General features: G+C 44.6%; 2 protein-coding genes across 5 annotated transcripts in view; one reads left to right on the top strand and one right to left on the bottom strand.

The window, feature by feature from the left end:
- The window catches only part of asap1b (ArfGAP with SH3 domain, ankyrin repeat and PH domain 1b), a 50,777-nt gene extending 37,259 nt beyond the window's left edge, over positions 1 to 13,518 (bottom strand). For all 4 annotated transcript variants that reach the window (XM_054764956.1, XM_054764954.1, XM_054764955.1 and 1 more), the window contains exon 1: positions 12,761 to 13,518. In XM_054764956.1, the coding sequence (XP_054620931.1) occupies positions 12,761 to 12,886 (126 nt within the window). In that variant the 5' untranslated portion in view covers positions 12,887 to 13,518. The remainder of the gene's footprint in view (positions 1 to 12,760) is intronic.
- An 897-nt stretch (positions 13,519 to 14,415) lies between these two features.
- On the top strand, positions 14,416 to 25,253 carry nfx1 (nuclear transcription factor, X-box binding 1). Its single transcript, XM_054765490.1, has 23 exons — positions 14,416 to 15,000; positions 15,446 to 16,096; positions 16,169 to 16,330; positions 17,390 to 17,467; positions 17,556 to 17,661; positions 17,740 to 17,811; positions 17,885 to 18,024; positions 18,087 to 18,186; positions 18,256 to 18,473; positions 20,288 to 20,385; positions 20,452 to 20,482; positions 20,567 to 20,649; positions 20,736 to 20,844; positions 20,924 to 21,043; positions 21,108 to 21,187; positions 21,261 to 21,491; positions 21,557 to 21,630; positions 22,440 to 22,541; positions 22,611 to 22,748; positions 22,823 to 22,889; positions 24,649 to 24,794; positions 24,869 to 24,973; positions 25,039 to 25,253. The coding sequence occupies exons 1-23, from the start codon at positions 14,982 to 14,984 to the stop codon at positions 25,112 to 25,114; spliced, it is 3,006 nt and encodes a 1,001-aa protein (XP_054621465.1). The 5' UTR covers positions 14,416 to 14,981; the 3' UTR covers positions 25,115 to 25,253.
- The last annotated feature ends 942 nt before the right edge of the window (positions 25,254 to 26,195 follow it).

The raw sequence follows: 26,195 nt of genomic DNA, 5'->3' as shown, positions 1-26,195 counted from the left end.
AATTATAGCCATGAAGTGGAAAACAGGAAAGGGCACAAAGAAGAAAGGACTTCCCCAAAAGCAGGGACTTAAACACATCCTTAGCAATAAAGTAAACAACACGACAACACCCACGTCCATAACTGACCGGTGGACACTTGGCTCTACCTACAGGCTTTATTTTAAGACGTGAAGTGAAGCCTGCTTTTTTTTTTTTTCCAAAGCTGTGGTAGGAGGGCAAGACCTTACATCATTGAGTTTTCATCAGCTGCGAAACGGCGCTGGGACATTCCGCATCGCTCATCTCTCGGCGTGGACATGACAAACATACAAAAAGATGGTGTTTAGATATTAAATCAAAACGAAGAAGTCACAGAAAAGACTCAAAGTCGCTGCGGCGGGTCGCCAGTCGAGTCTATGCGACGACATGACTCAAGCAGGAAGGGCGGGGACGCGTTTTCATTGGCAGGAAGCAAAAGGCACATCCCTTTCTGAGCGTGGAATGGGAAAAATGAGGACGCAACGCTTCCAAAAGCCGCTGAGGTCAGACGACTCGTTTCTCACCAACACACAAACACACTCGCAGGGGGAAAAACATCTTCGCCGACATTTCCTCAATTTGGATTGAACTCTCATCATGGACTGACATGCAAAGCAGGCCGTGTAGACGAGAGAAGTGTTCAAATGTGCTCACTACTTTGCATCACACAGAGAGCAGTGTCTACTGATGCCTTGCCTGTGCCTCCGTGTCGATGCGTTCGCGACTATCTCTCGAGCGATGTTTTCCCCATCACACCCACGCAGGCGCGGGGTGATGCATCGCAATCAGAATACCTTTGTTTGTGTTGCATTGCACGCGCCAGTCAGGAAGTCATTATTCATGCAAAGCAGCTGCTAAGATTGTTCTGTTAGATGCGTCTAGCAGGAGAAACGGGTGGGAGGAAAAGACTGAATACGTTAGCTAAACACACCAAACAAACTCCTACGCCACCTTGATGATTTGCCCCATTTTTGTCATCCCAGGGTCAACTAATTGTTCATCTCAGCTTGGACAATTGCATGCGTCCAACTTTGTGGTAACAGTTTCGGGAAGGCCCTTTTCTACTCCCACTACCATTCCACGAACCTTAAAGCTGTGCTTGAGGGAGTTCGGTGTGGTCGAAGCCCATGAAACACCTTCAGGTCCAACATCAAGTCCGACCTCACAAATGTGCAAATATTCCTGCAAATACGCTCCAAACTCTCATGGGAAGCAGCAAAGGAGGCACCGAATCCATATTGTAGGTGAGGGGTGTCCACACTTTTTCTGCCAACCTTCACACTGGCAGCCATTTTGATCATTTTAAAAGTTTTTAAAAGGCTAAAATGAACATACGTTTCCCATACATTCATTTGGACTGCCACAAATGGATTCGCCCTCTCCCAAAAACACATTATAATGACGACTGAAAGTAGATTGTCGTACCAACTCCGTACAGCAGATGCTATCGTAACTCTGCTTTGTAACACACCTGATCTGCCAGAGAAGAAGAAGCCATTGCAGGAGTGATCAGTGTAGCCAACTTTGCGACTTTGTCGCTATATTTAGTCAGAATTCAGACACAACTAGATTCTGTTGTTCGAAAAAGCAATTAGAGACAAATCTAGCAACTTTTTCTGGTTTTATGGGACACTTTTAGAGACATGAAAGCACGCCATGCTCTTCTCAACGAGCAGCTGCCCCATCTAAAAGCACTCACAGGGCTCAGTTTTGCTTGTGACATAAAAAAACCACACAACACACACACACACACACACAAAAAAGAAGCGACAAAAGAAAGGACAGTAACCCCTCGTTTATCACGGTTAATTGGTTCCAGACGCGACTGAGTTAAGTGAATTTCAGAAAAGTAGGATTCCCTTCCTTATAAATTCAATATTTTCTTAACTTCCAACCTTCTAAATACTGTTTAACATTATTAGAGCCCTCTAGACATGAAACAACTACCCTGTAGCCACATTTGCACTCGTATTACCCAATATAGTCGACGTGCCTTTTGATGTGTTTTTTTGAGTTAATTTGGCGATTTTGATGTTTGTTGTGTTATGTGGCTTAAATAGGCCAAAAAATATGTAAAAATGTCCTTAAAATGCATATTTTTGATGAATAATAGGCTAAAAATAGGCGATTTATGAACATATTTTGAAAAACTGTGATCGAGTGACATTTGTATTTCTGAAAACATATTCATTGTGCATTTCATGTTTTTGTCTCCCAGAGCGTCCATGAAAATTACATGCAGATACATGATGGTCAATGATGCAAATTAGACGATGCTGTAATCACACACACACATGCCCATCACCACAAATACATTGCAGTCCTGTGGGAAACACTACAGATGTTATTTAGAGAAAAAACTCTAATTTCTCTCTTTATGTTATGCCTTCAGATCAGCAATATGTCAACATATGACCCAAACCCAGCCCTTGTATATGAAATGGAACTATTGAACAACTCCAAACTGTTGAACACACAAGTGAAAAAGGCTCGCCCCCCCCATTAACAGAGCAGTTGTGTTGATTTATCCCAGTAAAAACCACTCAAAGTTGGCTTTAATCACTAATCTTTCTACTTATCAGCTGATAAGGCCGCCAAGCTTTGTTTCCTTACCAGCAGACGACCCTGCAAACCTTAAGTGCACTTGCACATGCAGCCAAAGAATGTGCACCCTGGACAAACAAGAAGAAGTAGTAACGTTCCTGGACATGAGTGGCTGTGGCTGCTCGGGCAAATCCTGCGTTCTGCTGCTGCTGCTGCTGGCTTTGCGGCATTCCTTGAGGTCTGTCTGCAGGGGAGTCTCAAATTTCACACTTTTAACGGGACGAGACAGTGTCAGGGAACTGCTAAACCACAGGTGCATTCACCCACTCCCCATTTAGGCCACTTACTGTACGGTAGAGAGGACTTGGCAAAACATGATGTTGAAAATGAGTTCAATGTCCATTCACTACTTCGAATTGTTTAATTAAACTGTTTTAATTGTAAACCAAAATGTAAACGTTCTTTGATTTTGCTGTATGCGGCCCTCGCTGGGAAAAGTTTGGACACCCCTGCTCTACATTTCTAAAATACATTTCAAAATTCAAAATGATCATTTGCGAAAGCACCGGCCGGATGAATAAATGAACGACTCAAACAAACACTCTGCCAGGGGCGCGTGAGCAAAGCCGCAATTTGCCAGATTGCTGATCATAACGCCTCATTACAGAATAACCCCGAGCGACGCGCACAACGACGGAACATTAAATAAAAAGCGCATCCGCCCCCCCACCCCTCCAAAAAAAAGGGGGTAGTCCTTTGTATCCCTCTCTACCAACAAACCTCAGAGCCATTTTGTACCCCCGCAGCAGGGGGTGACATGTTGCCTCGCTTGTTTGCCGTCTGAGGCTGAAATCTGATAATCGGTCTGCGCCGCACAGCTGTCGGCCCGAACCGCGCCGTCACAGCTGCAATGCGTATATCACCCAGGGGCTATTAGCTGGCACTGGATAAGCCCCCGCCTGCCCCTGCATTCGCTTTGGCACCCTGATGGCCAGATTTAGGGGAAATAAGAGTGGGTCAATGTTCACATCTGTCTGTGAGCCTCCTCACGCAGGGATGCTCTTTCAGTCATCCATCGTTTTAACCTCTGGTGATACACATAGTAACGCTAAACCGTGCACCGTCCTCCGAAAACAAGCCCCATTGAGCAACTTTACTGTGTGTGCATTGTTGGGACTGGCGGGGTGATGTCACATGAGACAGCACATGACGATCAGCCACGCCGAGGGCTCGTTTCCACGCAGCATCACTTCTACTGCTAATGAGCAAAAACAGACTTTTACTATGTTTGTGACGATGTGCACACAGTGGATCCACCCTTTATAAGGTGCAATCAACAACCCAATAGCTTCTAACGCAGGGGTGTCCAAACTTTTTCCAGCGAGGGCCACATACTGAAAAATGAAAGGGTGCAAGGGCCGCTTTGATATTTTGATATGCTAAGAAGATATACTGTATGTAGCTCAAGAAAAAGATGCATTTCATCTTTGCAATAAAGGTGAAAGGCTACTAAAAATGAACTTTTTTCCATAACAATACGAGTTTATTCTTTTAAAAATGCAACTTTTGGTCTTCATTGGATTATGACATTTTTTCTTAATATTTTGACTTTATTACCGTAAAATTACAGCTGTTTTTTCCCCCATTTCTGCTGCTTGTTTTTTTTTTCCCCAACTACACTGCTCAAAAAAATTAGAGGAACACTTGGAAAACACATCAGCTCTAAACTGTGGGAAAAATGATCTTGAATATCTTTCCTGATAATAAGTGGGTGATGTATTAGTAACAAAATGATGCCACATCATTTGATAGAAATGAAAATGATCACCCTATAGAGGGGGGAAATCAAAGACACCCCAAAAATGAAAGTGAAAAAATGATGCAGCACACTGGTCCATTTAGCTAAAATGTCATTGTAGCAACTCAAAATGATTCTCTGTAGTTTGTGTGGCCCCCACGTGCTTGTACGCATGCCTGACAACGTCGGGGCATGCTCCTAATGGGACTACGGATGGTGTCCTGGGGGATCTCCTCCCAGATCTGGACCAGGGCATCACTGCGGAACCTGGACGCATGGAGGAGATTCCAGGAGACAGGTAGTTACTCCAGGAGAGCTGGACAGGGCCGTAGAAGGTCTTTCAACCCTCAGCAGGATCGGTATCTGCTCCTTTGTGCAAGGAGGAACAGGATGAGCACTGCCAGAGCCCTACAAAATGACCTCCAGCAGGCCACTGGTGTGAATGTTTCTGACCAAACAATCAGCAACAGGCTCCATGAGGGTGGCCTGAGGGCCCGACGTCCTGTAGTGGGCCCTGTGCTCACTGCCCAGCACCGTAGAGCTCGATTGGCATTTGCCATAGACCACCAGAATTGGCAGCTACACCACTGGTGCCCTGTGCTCTTCCCTGATGAGAGCAAGTTCAACCTGAGCACATGCGACAGACGTGAAAGGGTCTGGAGATGCCGTGGAGAACGTTATGCTGCCTGCAACATCATTCAGCATGACCGGTTTGGTGGTGGGTCAGTGATGGTCTGGGGAGGCATATCCCTGGAAGGACGCACAGACCTAACCAGGTTAGATAACGGCACCCTGACTGCTATTAGGTATCGGGATGAAATCCTTGGACCCATTGTCAGAACCTACGCTGGTGCAGTGGGACCTGGGTTCCTCCTGGTCCACGACAATGCCCGACCTCATGTGGCAAGTGTATGCAGGTAGTTCCTGGAGGATGAAGGAATTGATACCATTGACTGGCCCCCACGTTCACCTGACCTAAACCCAATAGAACACCTCTGGGACATTATGTTTAGGTCCATCCGGCGCCGCCAGGTTGCTCCTCAGACTGTCCAGGAGCTCATTGATGCCCTGGTCCAGATCTGGGAGGAGATCCCCCAGGACACCATCCGTAGTGTCATTAGGAGCATGCCCCGACGTTGTCAGGCATGCGTACAAGCACGTGGGGGCCACACAAACTACTGAGAATCATTTTGAGTTGCTACAATGACATTTTAGCTAAATGGACCAGTGTGCTGCATCATTTTTTCACTCTCATTTTTGGGTGTCTTTGATTTCCCCCCTCTATAGGGTGATCATTTTCATTTCTATCAAATGATGTGGCATCATTTTGTTACTAATACATCACCCAATTATTATCACGAAAGATATTCAAGATCATTTTTCCCCCAGTTTAGATCTGATGTGTTTTCCAAGTGTTCCTCTAATTTTTTTGAGCAGTATATTTCGTTGCAGCTTTCCTCTTGTAAATTTTCTTTATATCTTTTAACAAGAATGTTTTTTTCTTTATTTCAACATTGTTACTGAAATTATATTTTTTCCTCATTTTAGAAGTTTATGCTCATAAAATTGCAACTTTTCTCTCATTAGAAAACTATTTTTTTTCTCTTAATATTTATTTTTGACTTTACGCTGGTCAAATTTCTGCTCTTGATTTTTTGGGATAATTTTCCAAATATTTAAATTTTCGTTTCCTAATATTTTGACTTTATCCCCATGTTATAAATTTCCCCCCCAACCTAAGTTTCCAAAAATGACAACTTTATTCAGTGTTTTTGACTTAGATTTAAAAAAAAAAAAAAGCTTTTTGTTAAAAGATGTTAACTAAAATTTTTCCTTTTATTCTAGTGAAATTATGACTTTTTCCTTGCTGGATTACAACTCTTCTCTAAATATTTTGACTTTTGATTGATTTCCCCATTTTTGCTGCTCTTGGTTTTTTTCTCATAAGTTTTCTTGTTCAATTCCATTTTTAGACTGTGCCGCGGGCCAATGAAATCACAGCCGCGGGCTGCAAATGGCCCCAGGGCCGCACTTTGGACACCCCTGATCTAACGGAAGAACAAGCCCAAACATCAAAATGTCGTTCCTCACAGGAAACCGCACTAGACAAGGTGTCGCCATCGTACAAGGTTGATTATATGGAAGTTATTATTCAAGGATGTTGGGTGGATCTTGGCGGCGTGGGGCGGCGGGTTTCGGGGGGCCGGACTGCCGCGTGCTGGGGAGGACAGCAGAGACTGACTTTTTCGAGCAGCTGATTTGCCTCATGGAGGTGGTTCGACGTGAGAAGGAGAGAGGGCGGCGGCGTGTGTGCTGAGGGAAGTGCGAGGCTGTTCGGTATCAACACTTGATGAGGACCACTTTAGCGGGTGGGACGACGATGAGTGACTTTTGTGCTAGGCTGCTGCTTCACCAGCCGTCTTATGTACATTTCATTTGCTGGTATTGTTTCGGCGCGGCCAAATGCATATCAAAGCAAACAGAGCTCTAGTATCGGAATCGTATCGGCATCAGCAGGTGTTTAAATTCGGGTATCGGGACCGGAAGCGAAAAAAATGTGGATCGGCGCGTCTGTAGTTTGAGGTAACATCTGAACACCTTGCGTTCGTTTTTTTTTTTTTTTTAAACATATTTAACATTCATTCAACGTTCGTTGAAGTGTAAAAAAATAAAATAAAAGAAAAGAAAAAGTGAACCACCGTGAAACACGACATGCACCATGCTCACATCTTTTGTTTTGTACAGCTTTTTCGTGAATTAATTCCGACAAAAACAAGGTCCCGCCGACGCAAGAAGGCGGTAACGTCAACTTCACGGCTTCGGAGGGAGTACCAAGAGCCGTAATAAAAAGGTGGGACAATGCCAAACCGGCACCCAACACTCACACAGTGCTGTGTGCATCACACAGGACACTGGCTTGGCTGGTTTCTGTGTGAAAGGCACAAGCAAAAAATATACGCCTGGCAATTTGGGGGAACACTGCGTGGTGAGGTTTTTATTCACTGGCACAGACAGAGTGGGAAGGTTCCTTCAAGATAAAAGCCACACAAACAAGGTCTTCGTGTGCGATGTTTAATGCGAGAAGAGAGAGAGGGGGGGAGAAAAAAAACTTGAGGCCATGATTTTTCTTGGGGAAAATAAAGACGCAGTGGCTCGGAACAAAAGTCCTCTTTCAGTGTCACATCCTTTTCAGTCTTTCAGCTTCCACTGGCAGCTGAAAAGGCAGTTATGTAAAAAAAAAAAAAAAGATATATATGAAAGGGCCTCTCTGCCTATTGGGTCAAGCCCAGTCACGCTTGAATAGGAAGACTGTGAAAAGTCAACATTTTTCCCGCTGCAGCCCCGTGTGATGTGGAATCAAAAGGAATGCCGGCGGAGTTGGAGGGTTTCCCTTCAGTGGCGGCACGGCTTCAGGAATGCGAGTGACGCCAAAAAGGACCACCTGCGGGGTGAGGCGAAGGGTGCGGGGAAAAAAAATCACTCGCGAGCGATCCGGCGTCGCACAAAGCACAAGATGGCGCCGTCGGATGGGAAACGCGTTTGCTCGCGGAGTACTTCCTGGCAGCACCGCATCAGCTGCTTTCAGGGTTTTGTGTGCGCGCCAGATGAGACGGAAACTGGGTCAAGACTCGCCTGTGGAGAGTTCCGCCCGCCGCTGTGTTCGGCTAAAGCACGCAAAAAAAGTAACACATGTGACTTTGGCTTGGCGCTCGCCTCATCTTGTCCCTCGTTCTACACCGATACACCGGTTGCCGTGGCAACAACTACGACCGCCGCTACCATGAGGATAAAGATGCACTTTCATTTTGATCACGCATCTTGCTAGCTGATAACAGCTCCGCATGACAGCCATCAGCAATTTGTGTGTCAAAGTGTGTGTGTGTGGGGGGGGCATAACTAAACACTATGGAACCTCGGTTAGCTTGTTTTATGGTTAACCTACAAAATTCACGCCAATATTTTGCCTCGCCATGTGTACATTTTCCGGTTAGCATACAAGATGGCGTGTTATTAAGAAATACACTGCATGAGTCCAACTGTGTTCTTCATTTCTGCTTTTTTTTGGCCACAAAACGTCCTTGCTAGCGCCCAAAATGGCAACCGCAACTGGGAGTCAGCCACGTCGCGGTTAACTCTCAAAAATATGAACGCAAAACAGGTTTTTGTAGTTTTACAATTACGAGTTTTACGTGCATGCGACAATTCTGAATGCCTAGAAATGGCGAGTGAAAGGGATCAATTCGAAACATTTAAAGGCTACTTTCACCTTCACTGAAGACTTGATTCACGACGGGACTGTTCCCAAAGACACGACGTGGCAGCGAGAGCAACACCTTCGTCTTTAACACCACTTGTTATTACTGAGTTATTTCTTCAATTGAATCACCTCAGTGACCCAAAATAAGTTGCAAGTGCCAGCATTTTGATGAAGAAGGTGAGAAACGCTATGGAATTTAATAAATAACTCATGGCAAAACACGAAGGTGGCGTCCTTGTTGATCTCGATGCCACCTAACGTGTTTTGCTCTGAGTTATTTCTTAAATTCCATAGCGTTTCTCTTTCTTTGGCTTCATTTCGGGTTACTGGGGTGAGTATAACCCTATGGAATTCGAGAAATAACTGCCACATCAAGTCTTTGGGAACAGTCAAGTCAATGAAGGTAAAAGTAACCTTAAATGTTGATTTATCCATTTGAGTCGTCATTTCTATGCATTTAGAATTCTCTTATGCAGAATAGAAAGGTGGCAGCAAGATAAACGCGTATATTTATATGTGTTTATATGCATTTCTAATTGTTTTCGGCATATAAAACGATAAAAAACGTGTTTTGTGTCTACATTTTTGGCTTTCTGGGGCGTATTAAAAAGATTTACATTACAGTGGAACCTTGGTTCGCCTCATTAATTCATTCCAGGAGGTCTGACGCTAACCGAATTAATTCTTCCCCAGAAGAAATCACATAAATCCAATTAATCCGTTCCACAAAGCCAACACAAAACACATTTTTATAGTTTTGCAACATTTGAAATGCATATAAAACACACACACACATGATGAATGAGGGTCATAAATGAACATTTAAGGTTACTTTTACCTTCACTGAAGACGTGACTGTTACCAAAGACACGATGTGGCAGCGAGATCAACCACCACTTCCACCAATGAAGGTAGACGTAACCTTGAATGTTCATTTATGCCTTTCATTCATCATTTATATCCATTTAGAATTGTTTTACAATGGTACAACTATAAAAACGTGTTTTGCCTTCAACCGCTGATGACATCATAGACGGGCGAAGTAATGGAGCTGCCTTCCGGTTCCAGTCGCCATTTTGTTAGCTAGCTAATAGGATGCTAACAAGGAAGGATGTTTTGTGATAAAAAAAAAAAAAAACATCAAAACACAGCCGGACGCACGCTGTGTGTTAAACAGGAGAATGTACGCAAACAGTGGCAAAATTATACATTTTCGACTAAAAAAGTGTGAACCGGCTATCTAGGTGTCAATGTAGACAGATAGATGCTAAAATTAGCATTTTGCTAAAAGCCCTGACTCACACAGCAGCTGCTCAATGGGCATGCTAGCAAGCGGCTATTATCATTTTGCTAATGTGCGTGCTAATGTCTTCATAGATACATTAGACGGACAGACAGACAGAACGCCCCTAAAGCAGCTGTATTATGTGTGTTTAACAGCAACAAGGACTTAAAAATATAAAAAATTGTCCACCACCAGAGGAAAAAACAACAAGAAAAGCTCAAATGTAGCGTACATCACTCTATCATTTCCCTCCATTGCACTGTTTTGTGTTTATTAATCCAAATGTAAACATGTGACAGACGTGTTAGCGGGGATGAATAATTAACAGGACTGAAAATGAGGCGATCCATTGCACCTCCTGATGAGGCAGGCGTGCAGTGACAAGGTCTCTGTGGTCAAGCCCTGTCCCTCGGGTTACACTCCTGAAATATTCACACCGCACCTTTGCATAATTTACCTCGCCAACACGGCCGGGGAAAAAGCCGGAGCGCAACATAAGGATGAGATATTTAAAACATGTCCAACAACTTCTATGCAGTGGGTGGAGTGAGGCTTGAATGCAGTTCTTCCGCACGGGCGGAAGCGATGCAACACTCAACGTGCACAAGTCTGAGAGCAGCGGCGGAGGTGTTAATGGAGGGCGTCTCGCCTTTGTTTAAAAGCAGCGAGCAGCATGTCGCCGGCTTGCTGTAATGGTCTTCCCCGTCATGTGATTCCCGTGGAGAAGGAAAAAAAAAAATTCCACAGCGGGCTACTGAAGCCTGGCGCACATGGCCGCCCCTTTCCAACAGATGTTTCTGGTTTGGGTTGCAGTCTGATTCATTCTTTTCCTTGTTACAGCCAGCGGATAAACACCCCTCTGGCTCAAAATGTGTATTTTTAGGACATTGCACACACACTGGAAGCACCATGAGTCTCATATCTTCTTAAGTGTTGCAGTTATTTGCCTGGAAAGATGCACAAAAACTTGGAGGTCAAAGCATCATCATGGGGTGGACTGCTGCTAACGTTAGCCGCTAGCGTTAGCCACTAGCTAGCGAGACAGAGTATTTCAGTGGGGGCGACATCCAATGTTAGCTGTTAGCATTAGCAAATAAGAAGTGAAGAGCAAGATAACGACCCCGCATGGGTCATGCTACACGAAAGCAGTACCAGGGATCCAGAGTATTTGTAAGAGAAGTCCAGCCGCTGGAGTTGACGGTTGCTATCGTTGTTAGCATTAGCGGCTAGCCACCAAGTTCCACTTCCTGCGTACGGGTGTTGCTTTTTCTGCAACCACTAAAGGGGTGGAGAAGACGAAGAAATGTTGCCTAGCATTTCAGTAACGTTCGCTGTTAGCTTTAGCAAGTAAGAAGAGAATGGCTGTATGCCACATGGGGCATGCAATGCAGAAGCAGTTAATAGCGTTGCTAGCATTAGCAGCCAGCTACCACCTTTTACATATACAAGAATCCCTCGTTTATCGCGGTTAGTTAGTTTCAGACCTGACCGCAATTTCCGCAAAGTGTGATTCCTTCTTTATAAATGGAATATCTTCGTAGCAAGAGCATCAAAAACCTGTTCACGACCTTCTAAACAATATTTTAACAATATCAGAGACCTCTAGATATGGAATAGCACCCCTACATTCACCTTTACACACGTTATTATCCAATATAGTAGACATAATAACAGAAAAAAAGACATATTAGACATAAATAAGACATAACACAGACTCACATGTTTGTCTTTGCCTTGAATGAGTCTTCTGAATGCATTGTATTTGTATTTGAGTTCATGTACCCATATTTATGCTTCAAAATGCTTAATTTAGGCCAAGAACATGTTACATTTGCTTAAATCTGCACACTCTTTGACTAATAATACCCAGAGTATTTAAGGTGAGAATCAGAGGCAGTGGAGCCGACGGTTGCTAACGTTAGCCGCTAGCATTAGCCTGTAGCCGCTATCTTGTTACATCGGCGGATCAACTTCTTCATGAGCTCCAGATGCGTACGTGTTTTGTTTTATTTAGTTTTTTTTAATACACCCATCTCATCTGATGTCCATGTTAAGGAAACACTTCCACCCGGGAACAGATGAATTAGTTCCGATGGAAATGACTGCTTTGACGGCATCGGAATTCACTGCATGGACGCTAAAGCTACCTTAGATGAAAATATTGCATGTACAGCCTGAAGGCAGCCAGGTCTGGAGATGGTTGTGTGTTTTACATTTGGAAATGAGGTCACAGTTAGGCAATGGAGCGAAGGTGTGCGCGCGCGTGTGTGTGTGTGTCAGACAGAGAGATTCCCAAGTTTGATGCTCCATTTAATCAGGACTCCAGCGGACATGGCGGTCGTTCTGGAGGTGGGAAACACACGGGTGGGGGCACAGGCCTGCCTGACCTGATTACGACAAGGTGGACGTGATGAAAGGTGACACTGCATTTTTTTTTATCATGTTTTAGTTGCGGCGCAGCGTTTCTACTCAGTTACTAATCCTTGCAGGACTCGTGTCCGATATGACTGCTTGTGACATACACGCACGCACACACGCACAATGCTCCAGCCTGGCAGCAATGCACCGAAGCTGTGAGTTACGTAAGAGCGAGCACAGAAAGCTGCAAGCCTGAGTGCACATCCTCTATCACGGCCACCCAACCCCTCTGTTATAGTGCTCTATGTGGCAATAAAGATCACCTTCTCACACACACACACGAGCACCCCCCCCCCCCCCCCCCCACACACACACACAGCTTGGGGCATACGGTTGGAATTGAAGAGAAGGCCTATTTTTGGTCCAATGCAACAACAAAGTGCGGAGAACAACAGGTGCTGTGACGCCAGTGCCACGATCATAAGTGTGCATCCTCACCTCCTCCAGCACGTTGACGGTGTTCCTGCAGCTCTGCAGCCGGGTGGTGAAGCTGGACGTGGTCGGGGAATTGTAATCCTCGGTCGTCTCCGAGAGAAACTCGGACACCGATATTTGATCCGGCATCCTTTAAAACGCAGATAATGCCCAACCGAGGGGGTCGGGGGGTAGGGGGGTGGGTCGAGGAGGCGCTCTCAAGGGTAGGTGGGAAGAGGGGTTTGAGGGTGGTTGTGGTGGCGGAGGGGGTCAGAGCATGTAAAGACGTAAAAACGGCCGGAAAGCAGGGCGAGTCCTGTGCGTGCTCGGAAGTGGATTTTCCCTCCTAAGCACAACTGGAGATGACTAAGTCTCTTTTCCCTTTTCTCCAATGACTTCACTGTTCCCAGGAGGCCATGGGGGAGGAATTACCTCGATTTGTGCGGGCAGGCCGTGTCTATCCGTGTAAAAGCGACGGCTACATGCGACGCATTTATAAGTAGTGTCACTCTGCGTCTAACTAAGCCTCGGAGGGAGGATAGCGGATGCCCACATTATGCTCTACAGATGTTAAAAGAAGCCGCTTGATCGTCGGAACCGTCCACTGCTGCTGGCTTCCGTTTAGGATTTATCGTGCTCCATAGTGCACCGGTGTCATCTCCAAGTGCAGCTGGATTTGGTGCTCCCTTCTTCGGCGTCTATTTGGTGTTTTTTTGTGGGGAGTGATAAAGGTCCGCCGCAGACTCATCCACCGCCACTCTCTCCTGCTCCGCAAAGCACAAGCTGCTTGAGAGAGATAGAGAGAGAGAGACCGCGCAACCAAAGCAAAGCTAGCCACCGTGCAAGCCAGCTGTTTCCTGTTGAGGGTTTCAAAATAAAACCACGCCCCTGGCCATTACAAAGCACACACGTCGAGTAACACGAAAAGATAACAAAGAAGGCGTCGTTTTTCGTACATTCTTTATGCGAACCATACGGACACACTGTCTTATACTCTCAAAACTATACAGTGCGAGAAGAACAAACAAGGTTTTTGTCTTATTGTGGAAGCCGGACCACACATTTCCAATATTTCGTGGTTGTTAACAGACGCTTGCCAAATATTGTCGTGCCACCCAGCTCGCCTAGCTGCGCATGCGTCATGTGACTGCAGCGAATGCTGTTTAGCATTAGGCCTCTCATTCACTGTCATTGAAAACAGCAAAAATATGTTTGTTTACAATTTCTTTTAGAAACGACGAGCAAGATACTATGCATTGAGTAATACGAGCCCCATGGTTTGTGGTTGTAATAGGGAGTACACTAGAAAATTGATTGTAATGTTGAAAAGCCCTTTTACCAACTCCAGGCGTTAAAAAGCATGCTCGTCATACAGTTAGATAACAACAATCACCCAAAATAATGCAACCAAACATGCAAACGTGTGGCTACACAACCGAAACCAACCGAGAAATATTTGTTTTTCTCCAACTATCTAATTTGACTTGGAAAATAAAGTGTGGACCTACAACAACACACACAAAAGCGCCATCTTGTGGTTTGCTGGCAGCATTTCTTCATGTGAAGTATATTTTCCACCGCGAGCTCCCTTGGGGTGCAGTCCAAACAAGTCACTTGTTCACTGATTAGTTTGAACACGTAGTGATTCACAGCATGTATTCACCTGCATTTTGCTATAAAATGGAGAAGATGTCGTATAATATAGTACTGGCAAAAACTTGTAAGTGGTGGTATGTGGTCATGGATGTTTAGTTAGCTTGGACACCGTAAGTGGTCCCAAGCCTTGGGTGGTGGTGACGGCGAACACATACGAACCTGTGCAAATATGGCGGGCGTAGTTGGACTCTCTCATCTGCCGTATATGGTCAAAAAATGTATTAAGTGCTGTGTATAGTTAATCTCACATGTGTGGAATATAAATATACATTTCTTCGTTCAACGACAGAGCTAATCTATTAAATGTGCATTTTTCCCCTTCGCTGTACCGCACCCACGCTTTTACATTGAAAGCCATGACAGGTAGTGACGTAAACGCTACCCCGCTATCCCTGCTGTTAGCTGTTAGCTTGCATTGTTACTCAGCTGAGTTCAAGCTACTAGGGGGCTAGGCTGTGTGTTTTGATACGACTTCAGTTAGCTAATTTCATAAGTACAACTTCCTGGGAGACGTTTGTCAATTTTTTCAGTAAACGAACACCAATCGTTAAACTTTTGATTTGGGGAGTAGAAATAAACAGCTGACTGAATGGCTGAAGGATCCTCAGGTAACTTTGTATGTTGTGTAATTATGTAATCCAGTGGTAACTTCATCCAAGGAGACGCTTGGCTATATACATTTGTCTACCATGTGTTTTAGTTAACTTGGGCAAATATTACAAATATGTCGTCTTAATTGCTGTATTAATCGACATTTAGACCACAATAACAGTGCCAGTGTAATACTATTACTTGCATAGCATGTCCGAGTAACCAGCGAGCTTACGTGACAATATGTGAACTTTGAACCCTTACACCAAATGTGATGTGGCTATAAAATCTGGACTCTAAGGGGTTTAATGACCTCGGAAACAATGAGTGTTTTCTCTTAAGCTAAATGGCATAGCATAGCTAGCAGAGTGTTCAGTTTCAAATTTTCTATTGAATCCTGATACCATTAGGTTTGTTCGTGTTTTTTGTGTAAACAATACTTAGTATTGTTTTTGTTTGTAGACCCCCCAGACCTCAATCCGGAGGCCATGTCTCATAAAAAGCCAAACCAGTACAAATCCAGATGGGGTCAGCCCAGACACAACCATGACAGACCCTTCACTGGCCCCACGAAACAATATGGACACTCTCATCACCCATTCGGCCAGCATAATAATTCACAGCATCCTGACCATCCTCCCTACCAGGGTGAGACAGGCGGCAGGAGGCGAGGTAGAGGGCACAGAGACGGACTACGAGGTCCAAATGAGAACTTTCGTGGCTCACGATGGCAAAGACCACGAAGTGATTATGCCGGTCACAGTCGAGGTTTTGGTGGCTACCAGTCAGACGATGGACCCGATGGGATAAACTGGCGGCGAGAGAGACCGCCGCCACCAGATGACGACAAAAGAGAACACCAGGAAAGCACCCAGAACCGCAGGAGGACCAGTCCAGACTCCCAAAGAGATTTCCGGAGTCAGGGGAAACGACGACAACGCACAATCAAGCCGCCGCCACCACCCCAGGAAGAGCGTGGTACCGACAGGGGAGCCACTTGCCATGACAACCTCGGCAGACGACACCCAGGGCTCCATCAAAGAGGGCAGAGGAGACCGCAGAACCACAGAAGGAACTTGGACAAAATACCAGAGAGCAAAGAGACTCAGACAGGTACACCATTTAGTGTAAACCAAATATAGTAAGCACGCATATTAGGGATTAATAAGGATCTTCCTTTCATAGGATGTCTGATCGAGCAGCTGTCAGAGGAGAAGTATGAGTGCATGGTGTGCTGCGAGGTGATCCGCCTCATGGCTCCCATCTGGAGCTGCCAGAGCTGCTTCCACGTCTTCCACCTGAACTGCATCAAGAAATGGGCTCGATCCCCGGCCTCGCAGGCAGATGGTTAGAAGCATACAGTATATTGCCTTAACATGTGTCTAAAAGTCAGCCATCCTTGTGTGCAATGTTGCATTCAGCTACCTTACCATTAGCATAAGAAACAGGAATTTTTTTACTGGTGACCTCAATTTTCCCGAACTTTTGTGGTTAAGTGATTATAAATGGCTTGAAATATGTTTTAGGAAAATAAAATAAATGTCTATTTTTTTAGAGCGCCATCTGCATGCTTTTTAGATCAGGGGTTCTCAACTGGTCTCACTCTGGGAACCATATTGAAATCATATTGTTACCCTTTAAATATCCATTGTAAAAGAAAGTTTAAAACATTTTTAGTAAAAAATAGCCTTCAAAGCACATGCTTGTTATCATTAAAAAAAACATACACTTTATTACTGTACATGTGCAAAATGTACTTCAGGGCACATTAAGAGGAGAAATGTCAACTACAAAAAAAATGTAGTTAATTGGTGTATATATATTTTATATATAAAATGTAATATAGTGTAGTATCTCTACAGTATATACCAAGGAAGAAGATTCCAATCCAAAATATTTATTCCAAATATTTCTGTTTAAAAAAAAAAGTCAATTACATGAAATATTTTAATGTCATTTTTGACTTGTTGTCCATGACCCACCTAGAGGTGGGTTTGCGACCCCAAAGACCCACCTTTGTGTCCTGACCCACCAGTTGAGAAACACTGCTTTAGATGACTGTAGGGCAGAGGCCAAACTTTTTCCACCGAGGGCCACATACTGGAAAAATCACAGACTGCAGGAGGCCACTTTGATATTTGTATTTAGATATTTTAAAAATATTGGTGAAAGGCTGGAAACAATACAGAGCTTTGTGTTATTGGTTACTAGTGGCAACATTTCAGCTTTGTCTTTTTTGCTCAATTTTTTTCCTAATATTTGCTGTTTTCAGTTGCAAATGGCTCGTTTTCGCCGCATTTTGGACACACCTGCTTTAGGGCTTAGTAAAGTGCCACAGCAAAGAGTGCTGCCGTCTGTGGCTTTTTCTCACCATCACTGTCTGCTTTTTCATCGGTTTCTTTCTAGAGTCAGCAGACGGCTGGCGTTGCCCCGCGTGTCAGAATGTCGCACTTAAACACCCGACCTTCTACACCTGCTTCTGTGGTGAGGAGTTTTTCTTTTGAGTCGGGCTTGACTCCGAAGTCTGCTGTGAAAATTGTTACACCGTATGTTTCCCGCTCTGCGCTGGCAGGTAAAGTGACAAACCCCGAGTGGCAGCGCAGTGAGATTCCTCACAGCTGTGGCGACATGTGCGGGAAGAAGAGAAGTGGGGTGGACTGCAACCACCCCTGTAACATGTGAGGTTGAGCGAGAGTGTTCTTTTTGTTTTCTTAAATACACACGAGCGATAATGGCACCTTTCATGTCTTCTTCAGCTTGTGTCACCCAGGACCTTGTCCACAGTGTCCAGCTTTTGTGACCAAATCCTGTGTCTGCGGAAGAACCAGGTACCACACCCACGTTGTCTCACCTTTCCTGGGTTTTTGACACAGTAATAATGCCTGGACCATCTCTCCCCAGTCAGCCGATGCGCTGCGGCCAGGCTTCCCTCCTCCACTGTGACAAGGTGTGTGGAGTTCCACTCAACTGTGGCCAACACACGTGCACTCAGGTGTGCCACAGCGGGCCCTGCCAGCCCTGTCAGCTGCAAGTCCAGCAAGGTAACTGTCACATTTCCTTTGTTTTTTGCTATTCGTGTCATTGAAATATAACTCCACTCCAGTCTGCTACTGCGGAGTTACGCCTCGTGAAGTCCTGTGCGGCACGGATAAAGACATGATCGACGGTTTGGGGAATTTCTCCTGTCAAAAAACATGCACAAAGTAAGTTTTATGACAGCTATTTTGTTACTCGAATTCCATGCCCCTCTTGACTCTGCCCGGATCTGCCAGGATGTTGGACTGTGAAGCTCATCAGTGCCAGCAGCCGTGCCACCGCGGCTCTTGCCCCCCGTGCCCTCGCTCGCCGACCACGGTGAAGACTTGCCCCTGCGGCCAGACGCCGCTGACTAAGCTCCTGGAGTTGGGCTACTCTGAGCGACAGAGCTGCTCTGACCCTATCCCCTCCTGCGGGAAGACATGCAGCAAACCCCTGGCCTGTGGCTCCAATGGTAGGCATGAGAGGGAGCTGTTGTCGCAAGATACATATAAAGGTACAGTCGTCCCTCTTTTACTTGAGGGACGACTAACCTCGCGGTCAATTGTTTCCATAGCCGACCGCAATAAATGAATTTCCGCTAAGTAGGATTCAATAGTAATAAATTGAATATTTTCATAGAGAATACAAAGCATGTTTCTGACTTTCCAAATACTGTTTAATTATTAGAGCCCTTTAGACATGAAATAACACCCCTGTAGTCACCTTTACACTTGTATTACCCAATACAGTAGACATCATCATAGAAAATAAGTCATCTTGGACATAAATAAGACTCACACATTAGCATGGACAGTGTACTTCCTGAGGTGGGTATTGTCTTATCAGTGTAACATTACCAACACCTAGTGACCAGTGTAGAATACTAACCTACTGCCGCTGTTTGGAGTTAAGAAGAGACTCACAATGCTCTCGATTCACTTTATTAAAAGGCAGACAACACACACGCAGTCAGCATTCACACAGGAGCTGCTGTCGGCCATTCTCGACACTGCTAACCTGCTGCTAGCACTCGGCTACAGTCGGCTCTAGCTAGCTGACGTCACATACATCACTTCTCAGTCACAGATGCTGTATATTTGTGTTTTCATTCGTGGAGCTATTTTCATGCTTGAAAATGCTTAATTTAGGACAAAAATGTATATAATTTGCTTAAATACTGTATGTATTTTTTTTTTACTAACAATAGACCGTATTCTATCACAAAATAGTGATGATTAATTCATTAGGAAGAATTCATTTTTGAAAAAACGCGATAGAGTGAGGGAGCGATGTTCGAACTGCAATGTAGCGAGGGACGCCTGTATTCATCCCCAAGAGAAATTCATACAAGATTATAAACATGAATGATTAAAAACTAAAATGAAGTAATGGCAGTCTGTGAAATAATAATTACAAAAACAATCTCTGCAAATGATGAAGAACTGTTAAAAGTAGGGGTGTCTGGTCGATATTGGCATCAAAATGAGGTATGGGATCATATTATCATTTTTCGGTGCACAGATGGGACCCCATCAAGCTGCGCCAGGCTCCACAGCAAGCTCAATACAGTATGTCCACAGTTTCGCCCCTTGGCTTGTAAACATGCAATTTGCAGTGATGGCAAAGTGTTACGTTTTGTCCGTTGCGTGTAATGCAGCTCCACCTACATAGCGATAACTTATGAGAAACAGGCACTGCTGCATGTGCTTTCCAGCAGCTGCACGTTGCACCAAACAGGAATGGAAATCCAAAAGAAAAGCACAAAACAGGAAACAGTGTGAAACATAAGGAAAACCAATTCTACAGTTCAACCTGTAATGCGGAACATGACATAAAGCACTGGTTATGCAATTCCTTCAATACTTCTCATTTAATATCACACTTTTGGAAGAATCATGCAGCGTTATGGCACTTTTTCTATATCTTGTATTGCAAACTGCAGTATTTGTCTTATTTTGCAGTCAGTGTTTATTTGTGAAATGCATCAAGTAGAAGAAGCGTAATGTGTTAATTATGCAACATTAGTTTGAGGGAAGAGCTGCAGCCCATCTCAGTGTCTGTGAACATAATCCAGACATTATGTTTTAATAGTTACAACCACCAAAAAGGGTCATATTTTCATTGCTGTGTGTTAGCGAGCATGATTACACTAAAGGCAATGAAGAATCCATTGAATTGTAGTGCAGATTATATTCTTTCACTTGTTGTAAGACTTGACAGTTCAATCCTCAATGAATAATGGATGAATCCACCCTATTTTCACCTGATAAGCACGTATGATTTCAGACACTATCCATCTCTGTGACAAGCTGTGCCACGAGGGCGCCTGTGGGCCCTGCTCCCTGACTTCTACCATCAGATGTCGATGTGCGTCCAAGACCAAGGTGGGTTGCACTGTTTGGGCCACCGTGTTATGCGCTGTTAGCGCTAAAGTTGTGTTTATTTTCCAGGAGGTGCCGTGTGCTACAATCCAAAAAGAGGGTGAGCTGATGATAAATTTAATAGACGATCCTTCCTCTACTGTTGTGGGTGGGTTTTTTTTATTCTTCTCTCTTTTGCTTCCAGAGGAGCTTGACTTCACCTGCGAGAAGCGCTGCAGCAAGAAACGCTCCTGCGGGCGACACAAGTGTGGCGAGCTGTGCTGTGTGGTAAGCTCTCGCCGTAAGGCCGCGCTGTAAACAAAGGGCAACAATCAATGACACGTGCTTCTTTATTTTCCTTCAATTCCCCATAGAGCACAGAGCACAGGTGTCCGCAGATCTGCAGCTACAAGCTCAACTGTGGCCTACACCGCTGCCAGGAGCCTTGTCACCGTGGCAACTGTGAGCCCTGCTGGCAGTCCAGTGAGTCACAAACTCATTTGAGTGTCATTTTTGGTTTTTATTTAGTCTACATGTAATGTAATCGCGTATTCATTTGTAGGTTTTGATGAGTTGACATGTCACTGCGGGCTCTCTGTGTTGTACCCGCCCATCCCGTGTGGCACCAGCCCACCCGAGTGCAAGAACGTGTGTACGAGAAGACATGAGTGTGACCATCCTGGTAAGAAGCACTTGGCAAAGCAGTAACAGGAGTCCACTCTGATGTGTTGTCTTTTGTTTGTCAGTGTTCCACAACTGCCACAGTGAAGAGAAATGCCCCCCCTGCACATACCTAACCCAGAAATGGTGCATGGGAAAACACGAGGTAACCCTTCTTCTAACCTTGCATCCTCCCATGTTTTGCATTTTGACAACGTTTTTTTTTTTTTTTTTCGCAGCAACGCAGCAACATCCCCTGTCATCTGCAAGACATCTCCTGTGGCCTCTCCTGTGACAAAGCACTTCCCTGCGAGATGCACCGCTGCAAAAGAATCTGTCACCGGGGCGACTGCTTGGCGGGCGGCAGCTGCAAGCAGCCGTGCACGCTGCCCCGCGCCGACTGCGGCCACGCGTGCTCCGCCCCCTGCCACACGGGCGCCGCCTGCCCGCACAACCCCTGCAACGCAAAGGTGGACTCGCCAGCTTTGGTTCACTTACAGAGAGAAAGACTCTTAATTCTCTATGCACGTCTTAGGTGGCGCTGCAGTGCGACTGCGGTCGAAGGAAAGAAACGGTGTCCTGCACTGAAGCTGCCAGTTCTTACCAGAGGTCAGTTTTTGTCACAGTTGGGATGAAAGTCCCCCCAGATTATTTTATTCTAACAACTGGGAGTCTCGAGGACAGTTTGCAATTTAACCGGAGTCGATACAAACAGTTGTAATGCCAGCGCTGGAGAGAGTGATTAGTGGCCAACGAAGGTTTAGCGAGGTGCAGTCCACCCCTGAAGAGGAACCCTGTTTTGTTTTCTTATGACTTCTGACAGAGAGGTGGTACAACTTCCCTTTTTTTTTTTTGATAGGATGTAGGGCACCAACACGTCTCAGTTGGACAGCTAATCACTCCTCAGACAGATTAAAATGGTGACGTATATAGAAACTATGTGTGTGTGTGTGTGTGTGTGTGTGTGTGTGCGTGCAAGATAGCTATGAGAACAGAGTGTTTGTATCGGCCAAGATGGCCTCGTGATCGTGCGTCATGTTTTTGATACCAACATGTCTTGCAGTTAGCTTGAAGGAGAAACATCTGTTTTTGTCCAGGTTCATCAAGGTCAACAGAAACCAAAGCGGCCAAAAAAAATGTTTTTTTTTGTGTGTTTTTTTTTTCGTATAAATAATTGAGTCTTCGCGCCTACATTTAGCCTCTCTTAGGGTCAAGTGCGTCAAACGTTATCATATAAACCAATGTTCATGACCAAATACCTTGAATAATATGCTAAATAAGGATGATAATAGGTGTCCATCATAATAGGCCTGACATAGTAGATGCTAAAGTGCCTAAAATAGCCAAAGTAGCCTGCTACATGCCATGGCCTCTTTAAAAAAACAGTTTGAAAACTTGTTACATGTTCTGTGTCACAGGTACGCCGCCATTGCCATGGCCAGTAAACTGTCAGACATGCAGCTGGGAGACTCCATGGACATCGGCCCGCTCCTTGCTAAGAAGGAGCTCAAACAAACCAGGTAGTGGAATGTTTGACAGTGAATAATGTTTTTTTTTATGATATTGTATTAATATATTTTTTTTGCCAGGCTCCAATGTGACGAGGAGTGCGCCGCCCTGGAGAGGAACAAGCGCCTGGCCAAGGCCTTGCAGATAGACCCCTCCTCGGACCCCTTCAACATGCGCTCCACCTCGGTATACAGCAACAGCCTCAAGGAGGATGCCAGGTCTGCCTGCCGCGTAACCAGTCGGTAGCACCCACAAGTTCAGATCACACTAAAAAGTGAATTTTGTCTTTCAGAAAAGATCTTAAATTTGTCTCAAGTGTAGAAGAGGCGATAAAGAATCTTGTTGATCTTGTTTCTAAGGTGAGTGTGTTGTTTGGATGGTGCATGTAAACTGCACTACTTTGTGATCTCTTGCTCCCTCTAGTGGCTAAATATGGTACCTGCTGTATTAAGACTTGTGTATGTTGACTAAATAAGCAGTTTTGCTGATTATTTTATGTGTTCTTACTAAAATACATGACGTCCATGCATGATTTTGAGAATCAAATCAAAGTTTTTTGTATAGCACCTTACAACATCTCAATGGTGCCCAAGGTGCTTCGCAAGACTAAAAACAACAACATAAAATAAGAACAGGGTAAGATCAAATAAGATATAATAAGAACAACTAAAACAAAAATAGCTATACATGTACAGAATTACATCTAAAAGACCTATTCTCATCACGTATCAAATGCCAGTTGAATAAATGTGTTTTTAAATGACATTTGAAAACGGATAGCTCCATGATAGACCGTAGCGCAGGTGGAAGAGTTCCAAATCTTGGGGGCAAAGGCAGCAAAAGAGCTAGCGCCCCCAGCAAAAGAGCTATCCCCCCATTTTTTGTATCTCGTCCTCGGGACTTCCAATGTTGTGTGTGCAGATGAGCGCAGGGTCCTAGATTGGTGACGGACAGTTAAAAGTTCAGCCAAATATGCCGTAGCAGGGCCATTAATGACCTTGAACACAAACAGGAGGACTTTAAAATGTATCCTAAAATGTATCGGGAGCCAATGGAGAGAAAAGAGAACTGGAGTGATATTGTGGAGCATTAGTGAGAAGGCGAGCAGCTGCATTTTGCACCAACTGGAGCCTGCGGAGGAGTGACTGACTTACTCCAGTATAGCAGACATTATTATGAATGATGAACAGATAAATTGCTTTTTCAGTGCCACCTTTGCCAGGAGCCTGAGGTGGGAAAAAAACCCTGCTTCTTACTACAGAACTCAGTTGTTTATCAAGTTTAAGACTGCTGTGAAATATCACACCGAGGTTCTTCACAGCAGGAGCAAAAGGAGGGTTAGGAGTGTTAAAATTGGGTACACTGTGGGGTGAATCAGGACTAAAAAACAATGTACTTTGTTTTTCCTTTATTTAACTGAAGGAAGTTCTGCGATCTAGTGCCTTCTTGTCATTCAGCATTACTGCTAGATAGAGCTGTACATCATCAGCATAAAAATGAAAATGGACATTTTGCCTGGAGATGATTGCTGCTAATGGCAGCATGGAGATTAAAAATAAGGTACGCCCCAGGATTGAACCCTGGGGCGTGCCAGTGGAGAGGGGAGCGACTGTAGAGGAAAAATCATTGCTCATTACTGAAAATGTCCTGTTAGTGAGGTATGACATGAACCATTTAAGCACAGAGCCGCGTAGGCCAACGCAGTGTTCCAGGCGGGAGATGGGGACTGAGTGGTCCGACGTGTCAAAAGCGGCTGTCGGGTCTAAAAGCACCAACACAACAGAGGGCTGTGAGAATGTCATTGTGCCCTTATTCAAGTTCTAAAGAAGCCAGACAGTAAGACTGTGAGATAAATATTTAATTCTGCTCCCACAACCTCTATAATTATATGACCTGCTCGAGTCTATTTTTGAGTGCTGTCAATTCTCCAGTGGACCTCACGGATGGAACCTGCAGTGGTGTGTGACAGCCTCTTTATTATCCAGACTAAATTAGTAGGTTCACTCATGGGCTGTTCTTTTTTGCATACCAGTTTGATGCACGTCAAGGTTGCGGGTGGGTTCTTTATCACAAGCTGGCTCATAAGGTCATTGTCATTTTTATGTGTGTGTTGTTCAGGGCAAGCAACCAAAGCGGAGCCACTGCTTCCAGCCCATGAACAGGGAACGCCGTAAGGTCATCCACGAGCTGGCCGAGGTCTACGGCGTGGAGAGCGTGAGCTACGACAGCGAGCCCAAGCGCAACGTAGTCGTCACGGCACACAAGTAAGCTCCGTGTCCGCATACGCGTCCCCAGTCAGAGTGACACATCCTTGAGGATGTCTTTGTGTCTCTTTCAGGGGGAAGTCCATCTGTCCAAAATCCACTTTGACCTCGCTGATCGAGCGAGAGACGACCACCAGGGCTCCCGTGCCCATCGCTCATATCAAACAGTCCAGCGGCAGGTCAGTTCTTGTATGTAAAACACAAACCCCATTTTTATTAACTCATTTCCCAACTGTGCTCACAGGGCCTCCAGCGCCACCACCTGGTCCAAGCTGGTTAAAGAAGAACCGGCAATAGATTATTTTGATGTCCAGGACTGAAAAAAAACATGAAATAACTGCAATAATAAGATATAAATGCTGCTTTTTGGATGAAGCATGAATCCTGAATCAAGATTGTAAAGCCTCTTCTTGTATGCAAGCACTTCCTGAGAAGAGCCATTTCAAATAAAGATGTCAATTAAACGAAAGGACATGTTTTGTCATTTTTGCCCTGCATCAACTCCAAAAAAATATATATCCCAACACAAACACGACACTACAGTATGTATTTTTGGAGATATTTCTGGTTGCTTTCGCTTCCAGTGTACGTCCCTGAAGCGTTTTGAGTGGGAGGACCGGAGTGGGCTGAACTGTGGAGAGAAGGCTTTGTTTGAGCCATAAAAGTGTGTTGACTCACGCAGACGGTTATATCATCTAAGTCAACTCGTGTATCATTTGCACAAGCTGAAATATAAATTGCAAAGTTGACTGAAAACATCACACTGCTGTAAATGCCTCACTTACCGCTTTGATCAAACTAACTGAGTCTCCTATAGTTGCCAAAAAGCAAGTAACTAGTCTCCAAATAGCGCTGGTCAAGAAACTGTCATTAACTGTGGCTGTAGGCAACCTCCTGATGTAGTTTTTTTTTTGTATGACCTCCGCAAGATTGCAGTACCATGATTGGTCTGTGGTTGTGTAATATACATGTTCATATATAACCATGTGGACGAAGAGCTTTCGCTTCCGCTTTCTCATGCACTCCAGATTATTATTAAAGTGAAGTTGTTATATTCAAGTTTTCAAAGCTTTTCTCCAATTAATGCCTGCTTCCAATGAACAGTTTGCGTTTTAGAGAAATAAAGAGAGCGTTTACAATAACATTCGATACTCTGTGATAATTTGCACCCAACTACTAGTATTTATACATTTGACTATTAATATATGTGTTGTATTTTGTTGATTCTTCAGTATGTATGTTTTTTTTAATGGCGCAGCTTCCTTCATGTGTTCACCCTGCAGTTTTTATCGTCCCCTTTTGCCAAAAAGAAGAGAACAAGTCAGTCTCTTTGTGTCTGCTATGTGAGAATTAAAAAAAATGGTGGCGCGGCTTTGCACAGAAGGAAGCTCCCTTCCAAGC

The sequence above is a fragment of the Dunckerocampus dactyliophorus genome, chromosome 21, assembly GCF_027744805.1.
Source record: "Dunckerocampus dactyliophorus isolate RoL2022-P2 chromosome 21, RoL_Ddac_1.1, whole genome shotgun sequence".
Taxonomy (NCBI): Eukaryota; Metazoa; Chordata; class Actinopteri; order Syngnathiformes; family Syngnathidae; genus Dunckerocampus; species Dunckerocampus dactyliophorus.
The sequence above is the reverse complement of the archived record's forward strand: the minus strand, read 5'-3'. Positions and strand labels throughout refer to the sequence as shown.